Raw genomic sequence first — 21520 nt, forward strand, 5'->3', positions numbered from 1 at the left:
TGATCTCTTTCTTGGCTTTCAAGTTTGTAGACCTCTTACTTACCAAGCACTTCATTAGCCTCTTGCTCGATCTCCACCTGTTGACAGGCCTGGAAAACAACTGGTACTCCGAAGGGGGCCTCCCAATCATTGCTATCGTAGTGTCTGGTAAGAGATTCGTGCACCCGCCCAAGGAGATCTCGGTCGTCCGAATGAACTGCCACCCCAATGAAGAGCTTGGTGCACTCTAGTCGATGTGTATTGACTTTAGAGACCAGGTATCGAAGATGTGGCATCAGAGCCTTCTGTGGTCTTTCTGCTGGCTCTGTGGAGTTGGAAATCGCGGAGCAAAGCTCGAATTTGGCGGCAGGATCGCTCCGTCCCACGTTGCTGCCGCACAACTTTGCCTTGACAACACATGATGCCTCAAATGCTAATCACGGCTTGGAGGTACATCAGACTGGAGTTACCGACTTTCGTTCCACCTATGGCGCATGCATCCAGGCTTTCTCCCTTCCCTTCAGATGCCGCAGGTCCCGCCAGAATACTTGATTATCGACCGCTGCTCTCCTTTCACCTCCCTCGCACCGGCCGCACGACTATCAATAATTGTAGTTTGCACTGTCTTCCGGGCGACGCGGTGTCTTGTTTTCGCAACTGTACTTGGACCACGGTCGTCAGTGCTTCACAATGCACTCGTCGTATCACGCATCAAGCCGTCAATTAATGGGAGACACACCACCTGTATAAGTCTACTGCACTGGTACCCGTCACTGTCTTAGGCGCCTGCCTCCCACTCAGCTTACGGGCCCGAAAGCTGCGATAGGACCTTAACGAGGCCGTACCTCTCTACCATCCTACTATGCACCATGGCGCGGCGCTGCCGGGGAGTCTTCCACTAAAAGTCGTGCTCCTACACAAACAGATGGCCGAGACCCTTATGCGGCACGTTATCCAGTTGACTTTTGAGTAGCGGTCCCTTGGCGCCAGCAAACAGAAGGTCCTTAGGTACGCGAGAGAATGGATCATAGAAGCTCGTGGCCACCCATTCGTCGTTCGGTCCTTCGGTAACTTCAGCGAGCACCTAGAGACGAATAGGTCCTTGATAGATCCAGCCAACCGGCATAGCACATTCGTATTCGACTCTCCAGTCACCGCGGTCTTGTGTCAAATCAATGGCGCTACGAAGTACACTTGCCTAAGCGTTGGTTTTCTTGCGATCTCCAGTATTGTTGGCGCCACCGTTGATGCCATCACCAGTCGTGCGAATCATTCGCTTCCGGCTCACATGGATCCTGACGATGGCCGATGGCACTGCTACTTTTTGTTCACAGAGATGGGGACGGTCAAAGCAGTTGTCTCTTTTGGTCACTTGAGCATTGAACCTCTGCCATCTTTCACCTTATCGCCATAACCTTGCTCTCGAGAATTGAGAATCGACACAGCAGCAGGACGCGGAACAAAGGTAAGGCCATCCCACGCATGCCACGTGCTTCTGAACTCAGTTCTGCCGAAAGCTGTTGCGCCGACATACCTGTTCGGTTCACTGAAGTCTTGTACGATCTGGGTGCCCACCTTTCTTCGCAGCTATCCTAGTGCCCACCACCACCGGATGCTCTGCGCTCACCTGCGTTCTCGCTATCTCGCTCGAACACTCTCTCGATCTGCCCTGGGCGATAGTGTTCCAGGATTGCCACCGTTTCCGGATTCTCTACGTCCTTGTGCCATAGCCAGCGGAGATTGCTTGGATTGATGCTCAGCTCTGCATCTCGAATACCAGGTCTGCTAGACGAGGTCAAATATCTGTGGCCATCGCTACCAAGCAATACGCTCTGTTCGTCACTCATCCGAGCGGTCTAGGTCGTCTGCACTCCCGTTGCCTCTAGCGTTTGCGATCAAGGCAGAGTCTTAACCGTAGCCAGCATTACTCACCTGTGCAAAGTAAGATCTTTCCGATCAACGTTCTTCCTGGGATCTATCGCTTCTTCCTACGCGGTGCCTCAGAACCGGTCAGCAAGACGGAAGAGGCATACAGACGCAATTATGACTCCATTTCAATCGCATTCTGTCCAACTATACTCTCGTCTTACCCGGTAGCATTGCTACTTGTTGTTGGACAGAGATGAGCAATGTTGCAGCAGCTCTCTCAACCTGTAGCTCACAGTCGCAACCCGTCCCGTATCCCTTCTAGGTGCCTTCCATTTGCTGCCGAGGGCAGAGAAATAATCGAGGTAAGTATCGTGCTCTATTGATCACTGACTCGAGCGATTTACCTCGTCTTCCTACTGAGTGGCCGTACTCATCGCCCTAAGACAGAGAGTCGAGCGTAGTCAATTTTGTTCACACAAATCAAGAGCAAAAGTGATTCACCTGCCATCACTCTGTCCGGACAGAGATTCAACTTTGCACGCTTCCATACATGTGATGGCACGGTGACAAAACAATATGCAGAAATGCAGTACATTCATGCGCTAGATACATTTACTTCCCCCACCGGCACTAAAAAGCCCACAAATATCCCCAAAAGCCTTCTTCCTCCTTCCTCCTCATGTCAGCGGCGTACACCGCCCGCTGGTGACCCCTGTTCACCCAAGCCATCAGCGGCACCTCTACCTTCTTGGGCATGGCACTCCTCAGAGGCAACCGATTCCCCCCTCCCTCCCTTTCCCAAAATTCATCCCGAAAGAGATCCACCACCCATGGGATCTCAATCATCCATGCTTTCCTCACCGAACCCAGCTCCACTCGAGCGTGCAAATTCCCATATTTTCGCACTATTTCTACATCTGGCCACTCGATCATGGCCAGAGCCATTGGGACTTGGCGAGACGGAAAATCCACATCGGGACGGTAATAGCATTTACCTCCCAGTGCTTCCATCATTCGTGGCGTGGCATCGAAGTCGATTTGGCACGGCAAGCCGTCCCAGAGTCTGTATTCGACCTCGAAACCCACTTCGGAAACAGTCGAGTTACCGAGATGATCCCCACAACAACTTCCGAGCGCGATTCTCCGGTCCCTGGTCGTTGACGCTGTCACGCAGGCGTGCGCGAGCTCGTGCAGGATTGTCGAGGCGAGTTCGAAATTCAACCAGGTGAGCCAGAGAGTGTCGTTCGCTAGCTCGGCGTCTTCCAGTTGAACAAAAATTTCGTCCTGGAGGAAATGTCGCTTCCTACGCCTGGAAGGCCGGCGAGCGGACGAGAGTGATTTCCATCGGCGTGATTGGACTTCGCGTCGATGTGGACGGCGAAGGTGCAGTTCGATAACAGTGTCTGCAACCTTGCCCGGACTTGGAGAGCTTGCAGTGAGCTGAGCTTCTGCAGTGGCTCGGAAAAGAGGGTGAAGCCGGTGCTCTCCCCTTCTTTTGGTATCCATGATCTTGTCGAAAAGTCTTCTCCGGCAAGCAGCGAATACCAGATTGGCAAGCTGTGCTCTATGGCGCGCCATGCTAGTCTTTTTGCCTGTAGAGGCAGCTTGTACGTTGTCGGCATCATCCCATGTTCTTCGTGGTATTCGCCAACAAGTTCTTGATCTTCGAGCGCACTTGGGCGTGCGCTTAGGCTCGGGGCCGGCAGACTGGAGTGGTCTTCTACCTCCTGGGCCTGGTACGTCTTGTCTTGAGTCGAGTGTGAAGGCTCCGAGGCCAACATGGTCGTCGTGTTCTTGCTTGAATTCATCGCGATGGCGCAAATGAATGTCTTGATCTTGAGAGGTTCGTTCTTGCAATGTTTGTGAGTAAGGTCAGCGGGAGCTGTGGAGAACTGTTCGTCGCAAAAGATTGCAAGGTGAACAAGATGAGGAGGGAGAATGAGAGGAGCGAGGTAATATTTATTCTAGCACAAAATGAGGCCACTTGAGATGTGTCCACTTTGAAAAGTTTGCTCGACCTACCAAAATATGCTGATCAAGGACGATGCTGCTGAGTTTACATCAGCGAGTACCAAAGTCTGGGAAACTTTGTCTATTTTAGAAGTCGTGCTCGACTTACCCCCGGGTCTGCCTTTGATGACTAGTACCACGAGTTGTCAAGAGGGCCCCATACCATAGGCTCGTGAAACATCCATCTCGACAAGTCTTTCACTTTCCGAATGGCTGAGGCCGCAATCCCAGTTTTTGGGGGACCAACAATGGGGTCCAAGGAAATGTACCCAAAATCGGTGACATTGTACACGCCAGCTGCTCTCAGCTCCTCGATGCGAGACTCTACAGCCTTCATGCTTTCGGGATTGCGTAGTCGGCCTAGGATTATGCCAGAGGTTCGCGGCGGGTGCAAAGCGGAATTGTCACTCTTCAGCGCACTATCCCAGAAGCTTTGCAGTAGAAGTTGATGGATCCAGGACAGTGAAACATGCCATTCAGTTAGAGCGTCGGCAAGTGGAGGGCCTCGATGCTTGCAATAAACGTACAGATCCTCAGTGAGGGGGTCAGGATAGTCCCCAAGAGTGATCATGAAATCCAAAGAACTTGGCTTGTCGCCATCGAAATAGAAAGCCTCGCGTTTCCACGGCGCTATCCTATTTACGACACCTCCAAAGAGAAAGTTCTCCAGATCAAGTCCATGTTCCGAGAATTGCGATAGCCCTATGAACATGGTGTCGTACACGTGACGGGATTCGACAGCGAAGGTGCAAGACATGGTACTTAACACCGCAGCATGGGCAACTTCATGGACCATTGTCTTCGCCAGTTGCAAAGTATACCAGAAGAACGCCGCATGATCATTAGACTTTGCTGCACGATATAAGGCTTTGATCCTGTCGGAGTTCAGGAAGATGGTGCTACCACGGCCGCTTAAGTGCGGAAACTCGACATTGTAGTCTGGGCAGGTCTGTCCAAGTTGTGCCGGTTCGACGTCCCAATTTGGTGGGAAGCCAGGGTAGATGGTTACGCCAGTCGCGAGCTCAGCGAGCATCTTGCGTGTCTGTTCTTGCTCGTCAGTAGTCAGCGAGGCTTTTGGCTCAGGACAAAAATGCTCAACTCCACCGGTACAATTGGGAAGCGAGTCTCCTACAACCAGAATGGCATGGAAGAATGGCAGGGCTTTTTCCAATAGCAAGGATGCCAGTCGACAAACCATAAGGGGACCGTGGTGCAATTCCCCGAGGTCTTCGAAAAGTGGATGAACTGGGTGCGTGAGATCCGGAGTTCGCGGTTGGCTTGTGTCAAACTTCTCGGTGCGACCGAACATTCTAGCAGTGTCTACATCGAGTGGGACAATTTTCGTTATCATCGCATCCGTGGCGTGGAGTCCTTTTGTTGATATGCACATTTGATCTGGACGGAATCGCTGTCCTGCAGCGTAGATGTTTTTGGAAGTTGATCAAATTCGTGTCGAATGCTGTCTCGGTCCTGCCGAAGTCAAGGGGATTTGATGCTGCACAACCTAGTGAGTTTCCATAGATGGATTATATATATACTGGGTGGTCTACAATGGCATGGCGCTCTTTGAGAGACTGGTCAAGGCGGAATTGCTTTGATCCATACGAAGACAAAGGCGCCGGCAGACCAAGACTCCATTAATCAACACGATGACAAAGGGATCGAAGGGCATTGTCACGCTGAAGCCAGCCGGCCATCGAGGACCAGCGTGTAGGTTGCTGCGCAAAGGCAGAGGCCTCATACCAAAGAGACTTGGGCCATATGCAGGAGAGTCGGCATCAAGCCATCTCGGTCGGTCGGTGTCAGCGCCTGCAAAGTCTCCTTTCGGGTCGAATAATCGGGCCATGAGTAGACTTTAGATTTCACTTGTCAGTTGTCACGGATCATGACACGCGTCGCATAAGCTGAAGATCCTCAGCCTTGTCGGCACTTGGACGGCTTTGCCGCAAGCCATTCAGCCCAGCACGTTTTTCAATGCCCCCTAACTCACACCGATATCTTCCTGGCATTCGGGTCTGTGTACCTGTTTCAGCCTCTGCACTCAAGTGATCGACAATGATAGTCAGGAACACATTGTAAGTGATTGCAGGCACCGACAATCTCCGGCATTGAGCCTACGTGGCTGCCTCGAGGTGAAGTCAGGAACGGGCAGGGATGAGCTTTTGTTTGGGCCGATCTATCACAAAATGCTCTTCTAGGTGGTGCGAGTGATCGATAGAACATTCATGCCCGACGCACGTGTCGCTGCTGCGAGATGCATTCGCACTGTGATCAATGCGAATGCTCTCCTGTGCGACGCATTTCTTCGTCATGTCCAACAAGCCGACGTGAGGTGATAATGGACTTCCGGAGCGATGGAGCCGCGGTCACTGGCCTTGCAGCGGGCCGTGGAGCGAACAGCCCTGTATTCCGAGACAAGTGTGGAGGAGGCTGATATCACAGATTAGGAGCTGCCAGTCACATCGCAGCGTCGAGGTCACGTCGTCGTGAGGATTTGTGTATACGACGGCACTTGCTGCGCCCAACATTTAGCGTTTCTCCATGGCGTCGATCAAACTTGATGGCTCTGCAGAGAGGCGAGCCGCTTGGCGGGCTGGGATGGAGAATTATGTATCGATCAGAGCGCCAGCATGATGCATGCGCCATTGCTCGAACACGTTCTCGATCGATTGGCATCGGAGCGTTTGCTGCATGATGAGCAACACGTCCACAGGGATCGGAGCACGTCGCACAGTTCGCGTGTTTTCGGTTCTGCGAATCGCATACAGGAGGGAGTCGGTTCTGATGATGTTGTTGTCGGCGCCCTTCGGTGGTGACAGCGGCACTGATAAGACAGTGCATGAGGAGCTGTCTGTGTTGAAGCACTTGGCGCAGATAGACGGTATACACCAGGCAGGCAGGCGGAGGAGGGTGGCCGCTCGGCGCGAGATTGCTAGCAGGGCCGCGGCGGCGGGCGGCGGGCAGCGGGCGGCGGAGATGGGCATGGTGGCGGTGCTGGTTCTTGTTGCGATGCCAATCCAATGCCGTGGTCCTGGCACGAAAAGAGCGTGGCACAGACAGACAGACAGACAGGCGTCGATCCGGTAGGTGTCAGTGTCAGGGGAGTTGCTCGGCCGGCAGCCGAGAGCTAGCGGCAGCCAATGTCGTCGCTCATTCTCCACATGCACTCTTCCTCCATTGAACGATTCGGGCTTCCAGCATCACCAACGTGGCCGCGCGACACACGCTCGCTTGCTTGCCCACGACCGCGCTGCCAATTTAGCTCGCACCGCGTGCAACAGCCTCTCGCTCTCGCTCTGTCGTGTCCGTGAGCACTAGGCCCGCCGCGCACACTGGCCTTGCTGGATGCCGCCCTCGAAACACTGCACCACATCCCGGCGTTCCGCGTCCCCGTGGCCGTCTTCAATGGTCAGCCTTGAATGGCGTCTCCTGTTGCGAAGGCGGAGGATCACATCTCGAACCACGTCCCTCCGCGCCACATCCGTTCCAAGCAGCACGAGCTTGCCCATGACGAGCACTTTGCTGCAGATAAGCCCTCTTCCCCCGTCCCATACCTTTCCACAACCTCGACCAAGACGCCGACGACGACTGCCCAACGATCCCGCAAACCTGCCTCTACCGCGCATCACCATGCCGTCCGCCCTCAACTCAATGAGCGAGACTCGATTTTTGCGACTTCATATTCGGGCAGCCCCATAACTGCGAGGTCATCTCCATCCCCACCGCAGGTACAGAGCTCACCGCTGAGCACCGCGGACGGCATCTACTACAACGAAGGAGGGAGGAGCGGAGGGAGCAGCAACATGGCCACGGCAACAACGACCCTGCCCGCGACTTCTTTTCTGAGCAATGGCACGGATTCGCTCGATTTCGCCCGAGGACACCAGAAACAGGACACGAGCTCGACACGCCTCTATCATTCACGTGCTGCGGATAGTCGTCGCCGTCCGACTAGGAGTACACTTGCTTCGCAGTACCAACGACGTTCGCTCTACGACATTCACGATTTGAGCTCCGTATCTACTGCGCAGCCGCTGCCCACCACCATGCATCCGCAGTCACGCCAGGATTCTCCCTTCCGCGCAGATACATTACCAGCTACACCCGATTCGATGCCGAGCAGTCCCGATACCGGTAACACTCAAAGTGCCGAGAGACAGCAGTATCGGTCATGGCGACAGGGAGAAGCAAAGATGCAAGGCCTGACTATTGCTCAATCGCAACGCAAGGCGAGCACCACGGTCCGAGATGACGTGGACAAGGTCATCGACGCCCAATTGCCCCAACCTGAGCCTGTGGCCGCAGTGCGCTCACGCAAAGCCAGTCACTACTTGGGATTATTCCGAGAGAATGAGCAGGAAGAGAAGCGGGAGACGGAGCGCAAGAAGGCGGGTAGAGCCAACGATGCTTCCAAATCACAGATCTCGCGCGATCTGGAGGAGCAAGCAGATGGGTCAAGCAGAGAACAAACAGTCACAGAAACGATAGAAGAGGAAGACGGCGACTATGTCACGGTATCGAAGAAGGAAATGGCTCAGAGATTGCCCTTGGGATTGCTGGAAGAGATTCGCAATCACCACCACCTTGTGCCCGGCCAATCGCAGAAGATACCCTTTCCAAAGGAGTCCCAGTCGCACGACCATGATCGACGCCTACACGAGCAATTGAGGAAGGCGGTCAACAAGACCGAAGAGGACGACGAGTCTGACCGCGAACACATCTCCTCCGCCACTTACTATCCTCATCAAGGCGTACAGCTCGGCGACTCGCCAGGTGACGAAGACGGCCTGGACCGAACGCCCAAGATAAAAGCAGTAGATGTCAAAGACAGCCGCAGTGAACCGAGTGCCAATGATGTGCAACTGTCATTGCAAGGTGAGGGTGCACCAGAGTTTCTTCAGGGAATGTCCCGCGTCGCCTCCTCAGCCAACTTCAAAGACTTGCCCAAGCCTGTGCCCGCGCCTGAGTTGCTCATCCACGACTCAGATTACGAGTCAGAATCAGGCTATTCAACTGTATCTGGAGATGACGAGGACGATGTGGAGACCACGCCGACGAACACACCCCATGTCAAAGCTTACGGACGTCGCCGTACGTCGCGCGGCAGGCATGCCGAACAACCGCAAGCACCAGTCGGAGCGGTTGAGCTCAAACCCTACAAACATCAAGTTGGCGGACATACGTCAATTTACAGATTCTCGCGGAGAGCGGTGTGTAAACAACTGAACAGCAAAGAGAACAAGTTCTACGAGACTGTCGAGAAGTGTCACCGGGAACTGCTGGGCTTCATGCCCCGGTATATTGGTGTTCTCAATGTGACATATCGCAAGGAAGCGAAGAAGCGGAAGCAGACTGTGACAGATGAAAATGGCAGCACTCAAGCGTCGAGTAGCGATAGCAAGGTACAAGATGGGAATGATGTGGCTGCGGAGAAGTCGAGGACTCCAGAGCATACTCGCATGATCAGCCATTCGATGCAGAACAAGTCATCGTCGGGCATTCCTCAAGTACTACTTGCAAACAACAGACATCTCATTCCAGAGAGCCTTTTCAGGTCGTCTGAACGCTCGGTGCCTGACCTGCATAGGACGCGGTCAACGCCACCGACTCCTTCTGACACGAACGGGATGCCTCAACGTCCTGCACTCAAGCCTGCCCAGTCATGGGGCTTTACTTCTGTGAACGAGCACCTCCGTGACAAGGTGCTGCGGGAAGTCTTCACTCCGCCGGTTATCCACAAGTCACACAGACGTGATCGTGGGCACGGACGTTCGCTGCGAAAGGTTCCGACTTACATTCAGAACGAGCTGTCAGAACGCAACAAGTCTGTCGACGTATCATCGTTTCAAAATTCAGAGAGGCAAGACCTTCGCAAGGAGTGCTTGAAGAGTCCTATCTTGAGGCGAGCACAGCTCAGTGCCGAGAACAGATCAGCATCTGATTTGACACAAGTACTGCTGAAGAAAAACGATGCTCTTAGTAAGAGCGCCGAAAATTCAGATCTCAGTGCTGCGCCTGCTGGTTCGAGCGACCGTAAGACACGTCGCCGTCGGCATTCTGGGGGAGGGCTGATGCGTAAGCCAACCGATATCGAAGGAACTCGAGGGGACCTCGAGTTTCACGAAGATGCCGAAGAGGACGTTTTTGCTATGGACGATGTCAAGAAAGATCTGCCAACGCATCCTGAGTCACCAGTCGCTAGAGAAGCAGGCACTGCCGACGTAGACCGTGCTAACGATAATGCCAGACGTGACGTGGAGCAGCCGGTGCCTCAGTTGGGCCCGGCAATTGACTTCGGTGTGCCAGAGCCACGCAACCCAGTGAGCTCGCTTGTGGAGCAGGACGAGCGCGTGGAGCATTTCATCTTGCTGGAAGATCTCACCGCCGGTATGCAGAAACCTTGCGTGTTGGACTTGAAAATGGGCACACGACAATATGGCGTTGAGGCTACTGAGAAGAAGCAGAGATCCCAGCGCGCAAAGTGCAAGTCTACTACTTCTCGTGAGCTTGGCGTCCGTGTCTGCGGCATGCAAGTTTACAACGTCAAACAGCAAGGCTACGACTTTCAAGACAAGTATTATGGACGAGATCTGAAAGCTGGCGAGGAGTTTCGCGAAGCCTTGAAGCGTTTCTTCTTTGATGGAATTGGCCATGCACAAGCACTCAAGCATATCCCGACAGTGCTTGATAAGATCGATGCACTCGAAGACATCATCCGTCAACTGCCCGGATACCGCCTATACGCCAGCAGCTTGCTCATGATATACGATCGCGGAGATGCCGACACCAATGGCAAACTTCGCGAGAATGAAGGAAGCGATGCTCCAGTGCCTGGCATCAAACTTAAGATTGTTGACTTTGCCAATTGCGTAACTGCCGAGAGCCTACCTTACATTCAACACAAGCCCTGCCCTCCAAGAAACCCCGACCAAATCGATCGCGGATACTTACGCGGATTGAGGACATTGAGATTGTACTTTCAACGCATTTACACGGACCTGCACAACCAGAAGTACGTGGAACGAGGAGAAGGCGAAGGTATGGCTATGGATCAGCGCGGCATTGGGCATGGAATTGCTCAGCAAAAGGGCTGGACGGAGAGAGTCATGGAAGATGATCCGGGAGAGGTCAGTGTGTGAAAGAACACATGCTGTGATTTTGGAATCGCGTTGGAATATAGAGGGGTGGGCAAAAAGTTGCGCAAGCTACGATTGGGGCGGTAACGAGTGATGGCCTTCATTTGCTCTTCATCGCGATGGCGCTTCATCAAGACTGGAATGGGATCCCGGGTTTTTGTAAATGTTTTAGCATGGCGTTGGGGGTGTTTCTTTTCTTTCTTCTTCCGAGACTGTAAGGGAATATTGGGCATTTGGGTGGAATGGGCAGGTCGGCTGGGATGGGATGGTATGGGTCTGCTTCGTTGCGCATATACCACTTCGCAGGGCTTGTGTGCTTAGGTAGGAGAATATGTATTATGTGATTGTGCACACTGCTGAGCCTGCTACTTCAGGCGCGGTACGTTTTTGAAAGTACTGAAATGCTCTTATCTCAGCAAATGGGTTGCCTGCTATCTGACTCTGCAGTCTGCACCTCGCTTTGCGGATGCTGGGATACCTTATTGGCAAGCACGCCACAACCTGGTCGCGTAAGTTCGTATCAGCCACACTGAGCATGGGCCTTTGTCACCACATCTGCACATTCATGTGGGCTTTTCGCCGCCTTCACTTGCCCAAATCCGCTATTTCACTAGTGGCGGAGCTGACCCGGTAAGCCTGGAAACGCGTCTTGTTTGTTACCTTCTCTGCTTGCCTGACCCCGCCCGCAGTCTGCAATGGACGCCGACGCAGTTGACCCAGTTGTAACTAGGAGCGCATTGCCCTCCCGCAAACCACGGGCTAGATACACTGCCAGGAGAGGCGATCATGCACAATTCGTTGCACGTCTCGCCAAGCGTGATACTTCCAACGATTCAGAAGACAATGATAAGTCTCCACGTCCGCGGAAGAGACAGACTGCCAGGAGAGGCGATCACGCAGGGTTCCTCGCACGTCTCGCGGGCAGGAATTCGAAAAGTGACGGAAATTCAAGCTTAGCCAGCCCAGAAGGAGAGGAAATCTCACATTCACGTAGACAGCAGACTGCTCGGAGAGGCGATCATGCAGGGTTCCTAGCACGCATGGCACGTAGGAATGGGCAGCGCGAAGAAGCTTCCCAGTCTGCAAGCAAGGTGAGCGAGGCGGAACGTTCGACCGGAGAGGAAGAAAAAGCACATATAGACGAAGAAATCTGGACCGAAGAAGACGATTCGTATCAAGAAGAAGAACCAAGCTCATCTAGCTCACCAAGTTCATCGAGCGAAGAAGAAGATGATGGCCCTCCGCAACCACGAGCAAAGCAGACTGCTAGAAGAGGGGACCATCTAGGATTCCTGGCGCGAATGGCCGGCAGAAGCTCAATCAGGAATGCACACTCCAGCACTCCAGAGGCGGAAGAAGAAAGTCGTCCAGGCCCACGGAAGCAGCAAACTGCTCGGCGTGGCGATCACGCAGGCTTTCTTGCGCGCATGGCTCTTCGAAACGGACAGGTTACCAAATCAAGCGGTCCCTCAAATGAAGCACCAGGTCGTCCGAGTCGTCTGGGAAAGCAGACAGCACGTCGGAGCGGGTTGGCAGCCAGTGATTCGAAGCGCTCCGTTCAGAATCGTGTCAATGACCCCATCGAAGATATAGAATGGGACATTACAGGTGACTGGGAAATTGAATGCGACACGCTCGCCAACTGGAGTGGCTACGGCCCGCAAAAACTCAGCCTGGCGATATATCATGATAAAGCGCGACCGGGCGGTCACATGGCCTTCTTTGACTTCCACATCAGCGAGGGTATCATGCGTATCACTTGTCCGACACCGAGGACCACGGACAAGAAATTACGAGCGACCTACGTCTATCGAGGAAGAGAGACAGGCGAAGGGGAGATTCTGATCGGGTCAGACAGTCGTGTCTATAAAATTGTGTTCAAGGATAGGGGGACGAGGCTGAAAGGGAAATACGCTGGTGCAGGCTCTGAGCGGGTTACTTTCACAGGATCGAAAGTGAAAAGAGGATTGCAGCGTCGAACCTCGAGCACAAATCGGTGGGAATCTTTCTCAGAAGAGGAGTGGGCAAGGGCTTCAGTGGGTCGATGGGGTGGATGGGTAGGATGACCTCTTATCTTCGGCTGCAAGCTTAAGGTAAGTGTAATACATCTGGGACTGCATTTCTTGGGGATGGCATGTCACGCAGCTAGAAGCGCGTGGATCGTCCACGAGTTACTCAGGTTGGGCAATTTGGAATGAGACTGAGGAAACCGACGATGTTGGAGCTCATGCCTCTGACGAAACCATTGCTTGAGCCGATTCATGCTACATTACGGCCTCCTACCCTTTGTACAGGGACACATTGGCGACCTCGTCAGCTGGGGTTTACCCTGGAGAAAATTGAGCGCAGCCCCAAGGAAGTCAACGCATGAAGAGCTGCTCACTCTCTATGCTTGCGAACTCTCCATGATTATTCACCTCGATTCACCAAGCTCGCTTAGTCACCAGTGGCGGACTCGATCACTCTACTTAAGCAGCTGTCTGGTCCGCCGCACACTCCGATCTCTCCGCCTCCTCAACGCGGAGTGATTTTGACAAAAACGGAAGTTGACGCAATGGGGCTGTATCTCAGTGCACCATCACCACCCAGTCCCAAGTCGCGAACTACGCAGACGGCCGGACGAGGCGACCTTCTGGGAGTCCTTGCACAAGCGGCTTCTCATGAGTACGAGAAGAACGGCAAACAATCAATTGTCTCGACTTCATCAAGCAAACAACAAGAACGTACATATCAGCGAGGAACGCGAACTGCTAGAAGAGGCGGCCATCTAGGATTTTCAACTCGCGTGGCTCGCAAGATGGAGCAGGAGCAAGATCACGACTACTCGGTCTTCTTATACGGAGATTATGACGAGGAAGACGATGAAAACGACACAACCTACGAGTTTCATGAAGCAGACGATGTCGAAGAAGAAGAAGAAGCCGACGACGACGAAGAACTGCATGATGAGGCGGACTACCTTCTTCGCTCGGGCGCAACGCAACACAACACCCGCATCACCGGCGACTGGCACATCGAATTCGAGTCACCCAACAATTCCTGGCTCACACCTCTGAATGGCCTGACCCTGAAAGTATCCTGCGACACAGACCGACCGGGCGAATACATGGCTACTTTCGACTTCAAGATCATCGAAGGCGTTATGCGCATTTCTTCTCTCATGCCAGTGGTTACGAGCCAGGATGCGACTCAGAAGGAATTGCGAGGAATCTACAAGTTCCGAGCTATCGAAAAGAGCAAGACTGGGAAGAAGGTTCCAGTGGAGTCGAATCTGGAATGTGAGGATTTTCCCATCACACTCAGGTACTGAATGGATGTGTCTAGGGTCGAAGGAGCGATTGCAGGCATTGGTTTGCAGTGCGTCACATTCACGGGTATTAGAGTCAGAGAGGCATGGCAGCAGCAGGAAGCTTCAAGTTCAAGCACGGAGCAGTGGGAGTCACTGTTCTCGAAGGGAGACTATGAGCCGGTGGAGTTCACTGACTGGGAATGAGCTCCCCGGAGATTGGAGGTTGGAAAGTGTTCTGAATGTGTACGTCTTGCGAATGTCGGAGAATTGCCTGCCATGCAGTAAACGGGCGACTTGTTGAGTCGGTCTCATGGTCAGCGAGCTCGAAATACATGCTTTGTCGAAGTAAACTAGCGTTTTCTACCAATTTTCTTCACGTCATGACCTTATGCTCATCCTTTCACAAACTTACTTGTCCCAATCAATTCTTCGTCGCCCCCTTCACAGCACCCACCTCCTCCTCCAACGCCAAAATATCCGGCACAGGCCCCACAGGCGTAATCCCAAAAGGATTAATCTGCGCATGACTCTTCGTATAATGCTTCTTAATATGCGTAAACTCCGTCGTCTCCCCAAACGCCGGAACCTTCCAATACAATTCCCTCATCCACTTGTGCAAATTCGGGTATCCCGATCGAATATCCCGAATATTACATTTGAAGTGCTGAACATAAACTGGATCGAATCTGATCGCTGTCGTGAAGAGTCTGACATCAGCTTCCGTGATGCGAGAACCGTGGTAGTACGGTCCATCACGGGGTTGAGAAAGTTGTTCTTCGATTTTATCGAGAGAGGCGAAGAGGGTTTTGACGGCGGATTCGTAGGCTTCTTGGGTTGTGGCGAAACCGGATTTGTAGACGCCGTTGTTGACGTCGTTGTAGGTCCATTCGTTTGTGGCTTCAATTGTATCTTTGAGATCGGAAGGTAAGAGGTCGATTTTTGCTTTGTCTTCTGGGAGGAGGTGGTCGAATTCGTGGTAGAACATGCGGATGATTTCACTGGATTCGTTGCTGACGATCTTGCGCTGTTTGACGTCGTAAAGGGTTGGTACTGTGAAGCGGCCGGAGTAGTCGGGTTCGTTTTCGAAGTAGATATCACGGAGGTGGGTGTATTCTTTGTGAATCGGATCGGGTTCGGTGAATTCTCCTGGTTCTTTCTCGTCTGGGGTGGCGAATCTCCAGCCTTTCTCGCCGAGATGCCAGTGGACTGATGTGTAAGGGATGATGTCTTCTAGACCCTTGAGCTTGCGCACGATCAAGGCTCGGTGCGCCCATGGGCATGCGTAGGAGACATAGAGGTGGTAGCGGCCCTTCTCGGCTGGGAACTCGGCATTGGGGTCTTTCGATACCCAGTTGCGGAAGGAAGAAGTTTGTCTCTTGAACTCGCCAGACTTGTCTTTGGGATCAACCCAATTCAGAATTGACTTCTTATCAGACTGTAGCAAGGATGTCAGTACATACCTATTTTGACAGAGAATTTGCCTTCTTTCGGCGCCTCACTTACGGACGCCATGATTGTTCTGGAGTAGGTTTTGCTGGGAATCTGTCTGTTGATTAAGGAAAGGCGATTGCTTGCAGTCCTGAGCATCGATTGAGATGATGACAATGGTCTTCTCTTTTTGCAGAAGGCGTGAAGTTATAGCATAGCTTGTAGCTTACAGAGCTCAATCATCGGCGCCGACGTCCAGAGACTTGATGTGGTCATGATTACATGATGCCTACTAATTGCTGCTAAGTGGCGGCTAATTGTCCGGTCTCGGCCAGAATTCATGCTAAAGCTTTTGCCCCTCCAAAGCTAGCCTCTTTCCGGCCCCGAAATCTGCATCTCTGAAGACTGCATTGTTCATGCACACCTTCACAGTCCTCTCAACTGCGCACGATGATTTCCACTCAAAGGGGGTAACTGCATCGGCGGTACATCCAAGTCCGCCATGCCAGACGACGCAGTGCTCATCGGACTTGGCGCCACCGCCGGTCTGACGCGATCAATCTCATTGTAAAATTGTCTCAACGCCTCTTCGTTCTTACAAAACGCCTTGAAGTGTTTCTGGACCGTATCAACAGTCACATCTGGACGGTCGAATTCAGTCGTAGGCCTCATAGTAGACGTTAGTTTGCTTGTTGCAAGCCTGTTGGGTAGTAAATAGAAATCGCCAATGTCATTTGCGAGTATTTGCGCGAGTACCAAACCAGATTTGTGCACGAACTGTGTGTATTGGTACGAAGGTGGGCCAAAGGAGTATCGCACATTGATCGAGGTGGTAAATGTGCTGGCTGCTTCATAATCGAGGACGAAGTCGAGCTTTTTCAGCAGGCGTTTGTGATATGCCAGAGGATCTTCGACTGTACGCGGAGAGAAAGTGTGTGGCTCCATTAGAGGCGTGGCGAGAACTTTGTCTGGTGGACGCACGGCAAGTTTGACTGGCTGTGGCTGGTCGTACGGATGGTGCTCTCTGAACTTGCACGCTTCTTGAAGAGGAACCTGCATCAGCTTTAAGCCATATCCTTCGACCGAACTAGACCACCGAGCAATAGCTTCCCGGATCAGTTTCGCTGATGTTCCAAGCCATTCCAGCTGGATGTGATAGCAGTTCTCTGGGTTGTGAATGCGATCGTAATGCAAGTCCATGATCTGAAGATGGTCAGATTTCTTCTGCGGGTCGACGTTAAACTGCATAGACTGGCTGAGCATGATTTGTTTTGGTTCCGTGGGATATAGGCCGGGTGTTCCTTTGTCAGATGATGAGCTCGAGTCGGTGGCGCTAATGCCGCTGACTGGTCTCAGCATCGGTGACTTCATGGAGTCAGTCATAGGCGTGGGAGGTATCGATCTCCATGGCGCCTTGCTGAACAATCCAGTGGTGTTCGGATACTCCGTCGTTCTGTAGGCGCTGCTGATCTGGTAGAAGTAATGGCCATCTCGGAATTTGTGCTTCTGTCGCACATGAGAAAAGACACCGCGACTCATCAGCTCGTTGCCGACATTGACAGCATCCTCGCGCAACTCTAGATCTCTGAATACACCCAGTAGCCACGTTGTCATCTCATCACCTCTAAAGCATTTCAGATGTGTGACGGTGAGCCATCTTCTATCACGCACTTCTACACCATATGGAGGTGGTTCTTGCATCTGTTTGACCAGCTTAACGATGTCGAAGTTGCTGCTGTGATGCTTCTCAGCTTCTGAGAACAGAGAAGCATCAAGGTCACCCTCTTCGAGTTGGCTGGACAGAGCAGGACCATGCGCATTGACAACGACACTTGGATCTCGAGTCTGATACTCAATGGCCAGCGGGTTCGGATCGCGCTCGGCCGTGTACGGTGTGGATGCCGACTTCTTCACCGAGACCTGGTGCGATTGGTCTTCGGCGGAGAAGTATCGCTGGCGTTGCCATAATTGTGTCAGTCGCTGAATACCCTCGATGCGCCGCTCCTCATCAGAAAGACCCCCTAGCCGGCTTTGGTAGTCCGTCTTCGATATGTCTACTGGCAAGAGTACAAGCCGTACTTTGAAGGTAACATTGATTTCTGGAAGAGGTGCCAGGCGTAAGATGTGCTCGTCAAGCTCTGTCCAATCTGTAATCGGTGCCTCGGAGTGGTACGAAATCTCTGGCTTGATATTCAGACCGAGGATGGTACGCATCTTTGGCTCGTAGGATGTCACATAGTGTTGCGACTCCAGATCTTCGCTACCAATGCCTGATTTTGGAGAGTACTGAACAATTTGCACTTCGAAATCTGAGATTCGCTGTATCTCATGGTACCACCGGCCCAACGAGAGCAGGATAGGCCTTCCTTTGCTTTGGACAATCTGCTCGCCGCCACTGTTCCTGATCGCCACAATCTGGAAGCCACGAATAAGACGCACGTCAATCAGTCTCTCCACAAGTATACTCGCGGACTCTTCTTTGAGCCCACTGGAATCGCTTATGACATGTCGTTTGACCTGCTTGCGGTAGTAGAATTCGAGCTCAGCTGGCGATGGCTTGTACTCCGAAGTAAGCGGCAAAGCAGCAGGAGCGCACATCGACGACCACTTGAACGAGCCAGTGCTCACGGGACGTGGGAAGACATGCTGCCATTTGCGGTATTGACTTGCCACTCGCATGTTGTCTCTTCGAGGATTGCAGGGATTTAGAAGCATGACCCAAGGGGACATCATGTCCAGTGCCTCGTGTGTCGAATCGTGCCGGCTTCTGCGACCAAAGTTCGAGCCACCTCCCTTTGGCGTAGTGGAGAAAGAGGTATCATTCTGCAGAGCCTTGGTGACTGTAGTGTTCTCCATATTCTGCTCCAGAATCTTGACGAGTTCATCGCTTTCCGACCCTCTTCCTTTGTTGGGCGTGTGTGCGTGCTGCTCAGACTGTATTTCAATTGGCTTTGAGATGTGATATGGGTCCGGCTCACTGAACTGTTGGGAGATCATGCTCTGTTGTGATGGTTTTCGTCTCAGGCTGGCTTGGAAGGCCTTTGCAAGCCCACTGTTTTTGTCGCTTGCAGTTATAGAGGCGAGGGAAGCCGCATAATTGATCTCCTTCTCCTTCTCCGCGTGCTCGACCGACAATGTTGTGCTCGCCACGCCTCTACTTGGCGCCAGACCTTTGGGTCCCAGGCTGATCTTACGGCCTGTCTGCATCAACGGATGGGGCGGTAGACGATTTCTCTTCGCACCGTAAAGAGCAGCCTTAGTTGCGCTGCCAGTGGTGTCAGGTGCAGCGATCTCAATTGGACGACTCTTCTCGGGGCTCGCCTTTTTGGGCTTTTCATGAAAAGGCAGGCCACGGACAGTATCCGCCGAGCCCATCGATGGCTCCAAAGAGGGCACTCTCACCAAATTGCGCAGCGCTGCAGGCTCTTCGCCAAAGACTTGATTGTCGTGAGAATCCATGACGCCAGTATCAATTTCACCGAAGCCAGAGTCCTTCAGGAAAGGTAAAGCGATGTCATGAACAGGTTCTTCCGTTTCCGACAATGTCCATGTTGTCAATTGCTCTTCGAGAGAGGTATGCCAGTATGAGATGTCGACCCAGTGTGGTAAAGCGTACTCTGTAGTCCCATCGTGATCGTAACGGAACAAAGGCACTGGGTGCAGTGGTCTCGGTGAAAGAGCAACGATATCCACGCCAATGCTATTGCCAACAAGCAAGTCAGTAGTCTGCTTGAGCAGCGTGTGGTCCGCATCAAAGACCCCGATTCCAGCTGTGATGGCAATAATTGAGGTGCCGGTGCTCATCAAATGTGCGTCGTTCTGATCATCTGCGAAGTCCATAGCTGTCAGATGGATAGCTTCGAGTATGTTGCTTTCTGCCGCAAGAGAAACCGATCTTGACAGAGTCAAATCGTTGAATGCTTTTTTAATCTTGTGCAAGATGTCATTCCACGTGATACTGGTCACTTCGGACACCAACAAGATGTAAAAGTCCTCGCCATGCTGATGGGTTTGAGTGTCGCGCTTGCTAATGCCATCGGTTCCCGTAGCACGTCCAAAAAGGATGACTGACGCGAGATGCCGTGCCTTGGCCCTCTCCCACTTTTGGAACAGCTCCTGGAGGAAATCGTCAATCAATCTCTCATACATGAGAGATCCATTGCTCCAGCCTTCGAGCATTTCTCTCGACACTTCGATGAGAATGGAGTAGCGGGCGCTTCGACTCCTGAAAATGGGCTTCGTATAAGGGTGTGAGACGAAGGCAGAATCGACGTTTTTGCCTGCCACCCAAATCTGCTCGACGTCGGCAATCACAGAGCCAAGATACTTGAGCACCTGACCTTCAAACATAACCGTGTCTTCAAGACATTTCATCAGCTGCCACATATCCGCTCGGGACAGATATTGATCGCGGAAGAATATTTCAACATGGGTTGCGGTCGCCACGTCGGTGTCGTCGATGAGCTGGATCTTGCCTTGTGTCCTATTCTCGAATCCAAATAGAGACGCCAAAGAGACATGTATCGAGATCTCATTCGCGCCACCGGCCTGACCAGCAGGACATATGCAGAGCGAGCGCGCCCCTGGAGCAGATAGGTGTGCAACTTCGCCGACATGCATTGCTCTCGGACCGGCGAGAACGTCGAACCCGGAAACGCGGTCATCGTGAAGCACGATGGTGCAAGGCTTTTCCACACCATCACCGGCCATTATGTCTGTCCTCAGGAAGACCTTGGGCGGAGAATGGGATTCGATTTGTGGAATCCAATTGTTTTACGTCGGATGTCGCTGTAGATGTATCCTAGCCCGCACAAATGCAGGCGGTCGATGGGTACTGCAAAATTTCATGGCTGGTCATGTATTACAAGCGGACCGAATCTTCATGGAGGGAAGGAGAGGAAACAACAAGCATAGCAGTCGTCAATGATGTCGTGCAGGCGATGAAGACGCGAAGTGCGTGAAGTGGAGTCGCGTGTCGGAAGCGTGGGGATCCACAACTCGCATCCCCTGGTGCCCTGATGGAATACAGGACTTTGTATCGTCACTTATCGCCAGCGCCACACTCTGCTTCAACAATCAATAGCCACTCGTTCATGATGTTCCTCTTTGCATTCGCTGTAGCTACGGCAGGCCTGCTACAGCATGTCCAGGCGCATGGCGACCATGCCCATGAAGCAGCGCCTTCCGTAGACGCCAACGCCGACTGGGCGACAAGGCACATGGCGGGTAAGTAGCATCTTGCACTTTGATGGTCATCTCGCTCGGATAGCACTGACCGGCTGTACTAGAGGAGCATCACATCGCCGACTTCGACGCCGGCTCCTTCTTCAACCTGCACGATTACGACTCCTCCAACTTCTGGACCATGGACGACCTACTCAAAACATATGGCCTCCGCGACGAAAGCACAAACAACATCTCGGAAGATGATAAACGTCGAGGCGTCCAGCGAGTCATCGAGATGTATGATCGTGACCTGGACAACCGAATCTCGTTCGCCGAATACACTATTGGAGTTGCGCAAGGCATCATTCTTCCCGATCTAGGCTATGGTCCTGGTCATCACGGAGATGACGAATACGAGTATGAAATTCATCACTGGGAGAAATACCATGACGAGAACACGAAAGAGGAGGATTTGACGCATCCGGAGGACATTGAACATTTCAGAAAGCATGAGGAGATGGAGGCCGCTCAGGAGAGGCAGGAACAGATGGACCGCATGCCGATCATCGAGTCCAATATTCCTGCCAAGTTTCGGAGGAAGGAGTTGTAGGGAACATGAAAGAGCAGAGAAATCGGCAGATGC

At 52.6% G+C, this 21520-nt stretch overlaps 8 protein-coding genes across 8 annotated transcripts; 4 read left to right on the plus strand and 4 right to left on the minus strand.

Moving 5' to 3' along the window:
* Window positions 1–3095: 3095 nt before the first annotated feature.
* Window positions 3096–3629, minus strand: RHO25_007788 (uncharacterized protein; the record flags this gene model as incomplete). Its single annotated transcript, XM_065602982.1, has 1 exon — window positions 3096–3629. One exon carries the CDS (start codon window positions 3627–3629, stop codon window positions 3096–3098), a length of 534 nt encoding a protein of 177 aa, XP_065459054.1.
* A 359-nt stretch (window positions 3630–3988) lies between these two features.
* Window positions 3989–4891, minus strand: RHO25_007789 (uncharacterized protein; the record flags this gene model as incomplete). Its single annotated transcript, XM_023599963.2, has 1 exon — window positions 3989–4891. One exon carries the CDS (start codon window positions 4889–4891, stop codon window positions 3989–3991), a length of 903 nt encoding a protein of 300 aa, XP_023449284.2.
* Window positions 4892–7277: 2386 nt separating this feature from the next.
* Window positions 7278–10997, plus strand: RHO25_007790 (uncharacterized protein; the record flags this gene model as incomplete). The annotated part of the gene is made up of 1 exon (XM_023599964.2): window positions 7278–10997. One exon carries the CDS (start codon window positions 7278–7280, stop codon window positions 10995–10997), a length of 3720 nt encoding a protein of 1239 aa, XP_023449285.1.
* Window positions 10998–11689: 692 nt separating this feature from the next.
* On the plus strand, window positions 11690–13060 carry RHO25_007791 (uncharacterized protein; the record flags this gene model as incomplete). The annotated part of the gene is made up of 1 exon (XM_023599965.2): window positions 11690–13060. One exon carries the CDS (start codon window positions 11690–11692, stop codon window positions 13058–13060), a length of 1371 nt encoding a protein of 456 aa, XP_023449292.2.
* A 488-nt stretch (window positions 13061–13548) lies between these two features.
* RHO25_007792 (uncharacterized protein) lies at window positions 13549–14304 on the plus strand (the record flags this gene model as incomplete). Its single annotated transcript, XM_023599966.1, has 1 exon — window positions 13549–14304. The coding sequence occupies one exon, from the start codon at window positions 13549–13551 to the stop codon at window positions 14302–14304; it is 756 nt and encodes a 251-aa protein (XP_023449526.1).
* A 400-nt stretch (window positions 14305–14704) lies between these two features.
* RHO25_007793 (uncharacterized protein) lies at window positions 14705–15870 on the minus strand (the record flags this gene model as incomplete). The annotated part of the gene is made up of 2 exons (XM_023599967.2): window positions 14705–15718; window positions 15787–15870. 2 exons carry the CDS (start codon window positions 15868–15870, stop codon window positions 14705–14707), a joined length of 1098 nt encoding a protein of 365 aa, XP_023449527.1.
* A 267-nt stretch (window positions 15871–16137) lies between these two features.
* Window positions 16138–20421, minus strand: RHO25_007794 (uncharacterized protein; the record flags this gene model as incomplete). Its single annotated transcript, XM_023599968.2, has 1 exon — window positions 16138–20421. The coding sequence occupies one exon, from the start codon at window positions 20419–20421 to the stop codon at window positions 16138–16140; it is 4284 nt and encodes a 1427-aa protein (XP_023449528.1).
* A 383-nt stretch (window positions 20422–20804) lies between these two features.
* RHO25_007795 (uncharacterized protein) lies at window positions 20805–21487 on the plus strand (the record flags this gene model as incomplete). Its single annotated transcript, XM_023599969.2, has 2 exons — window positions 20805–20937; window positions 21000–21487. The coding sequence occupies 2 exons, from the start codon at window positions 20805–20807 to the stop codon at window positions 21485–21487; spliced, it is 621 nt and encodes a 206-aa protein (XP_023449300.1).
* Between the last annotated feature and the right edge of the window lie 33 nt (window positions 21488–21520).

This window comes from Cercospora beticola, chromosome 5 (genome assembly GCF_033473495.1).
Source record: "Cercospora beticola chromosome 5, complete sequence".
NCBI lineage: Eukaryota > Fungi > Ascomycota > Dothideomycetes > Mycosphaerellales > Mycosphaerellaceae > Cercospora > Cercospora beticola.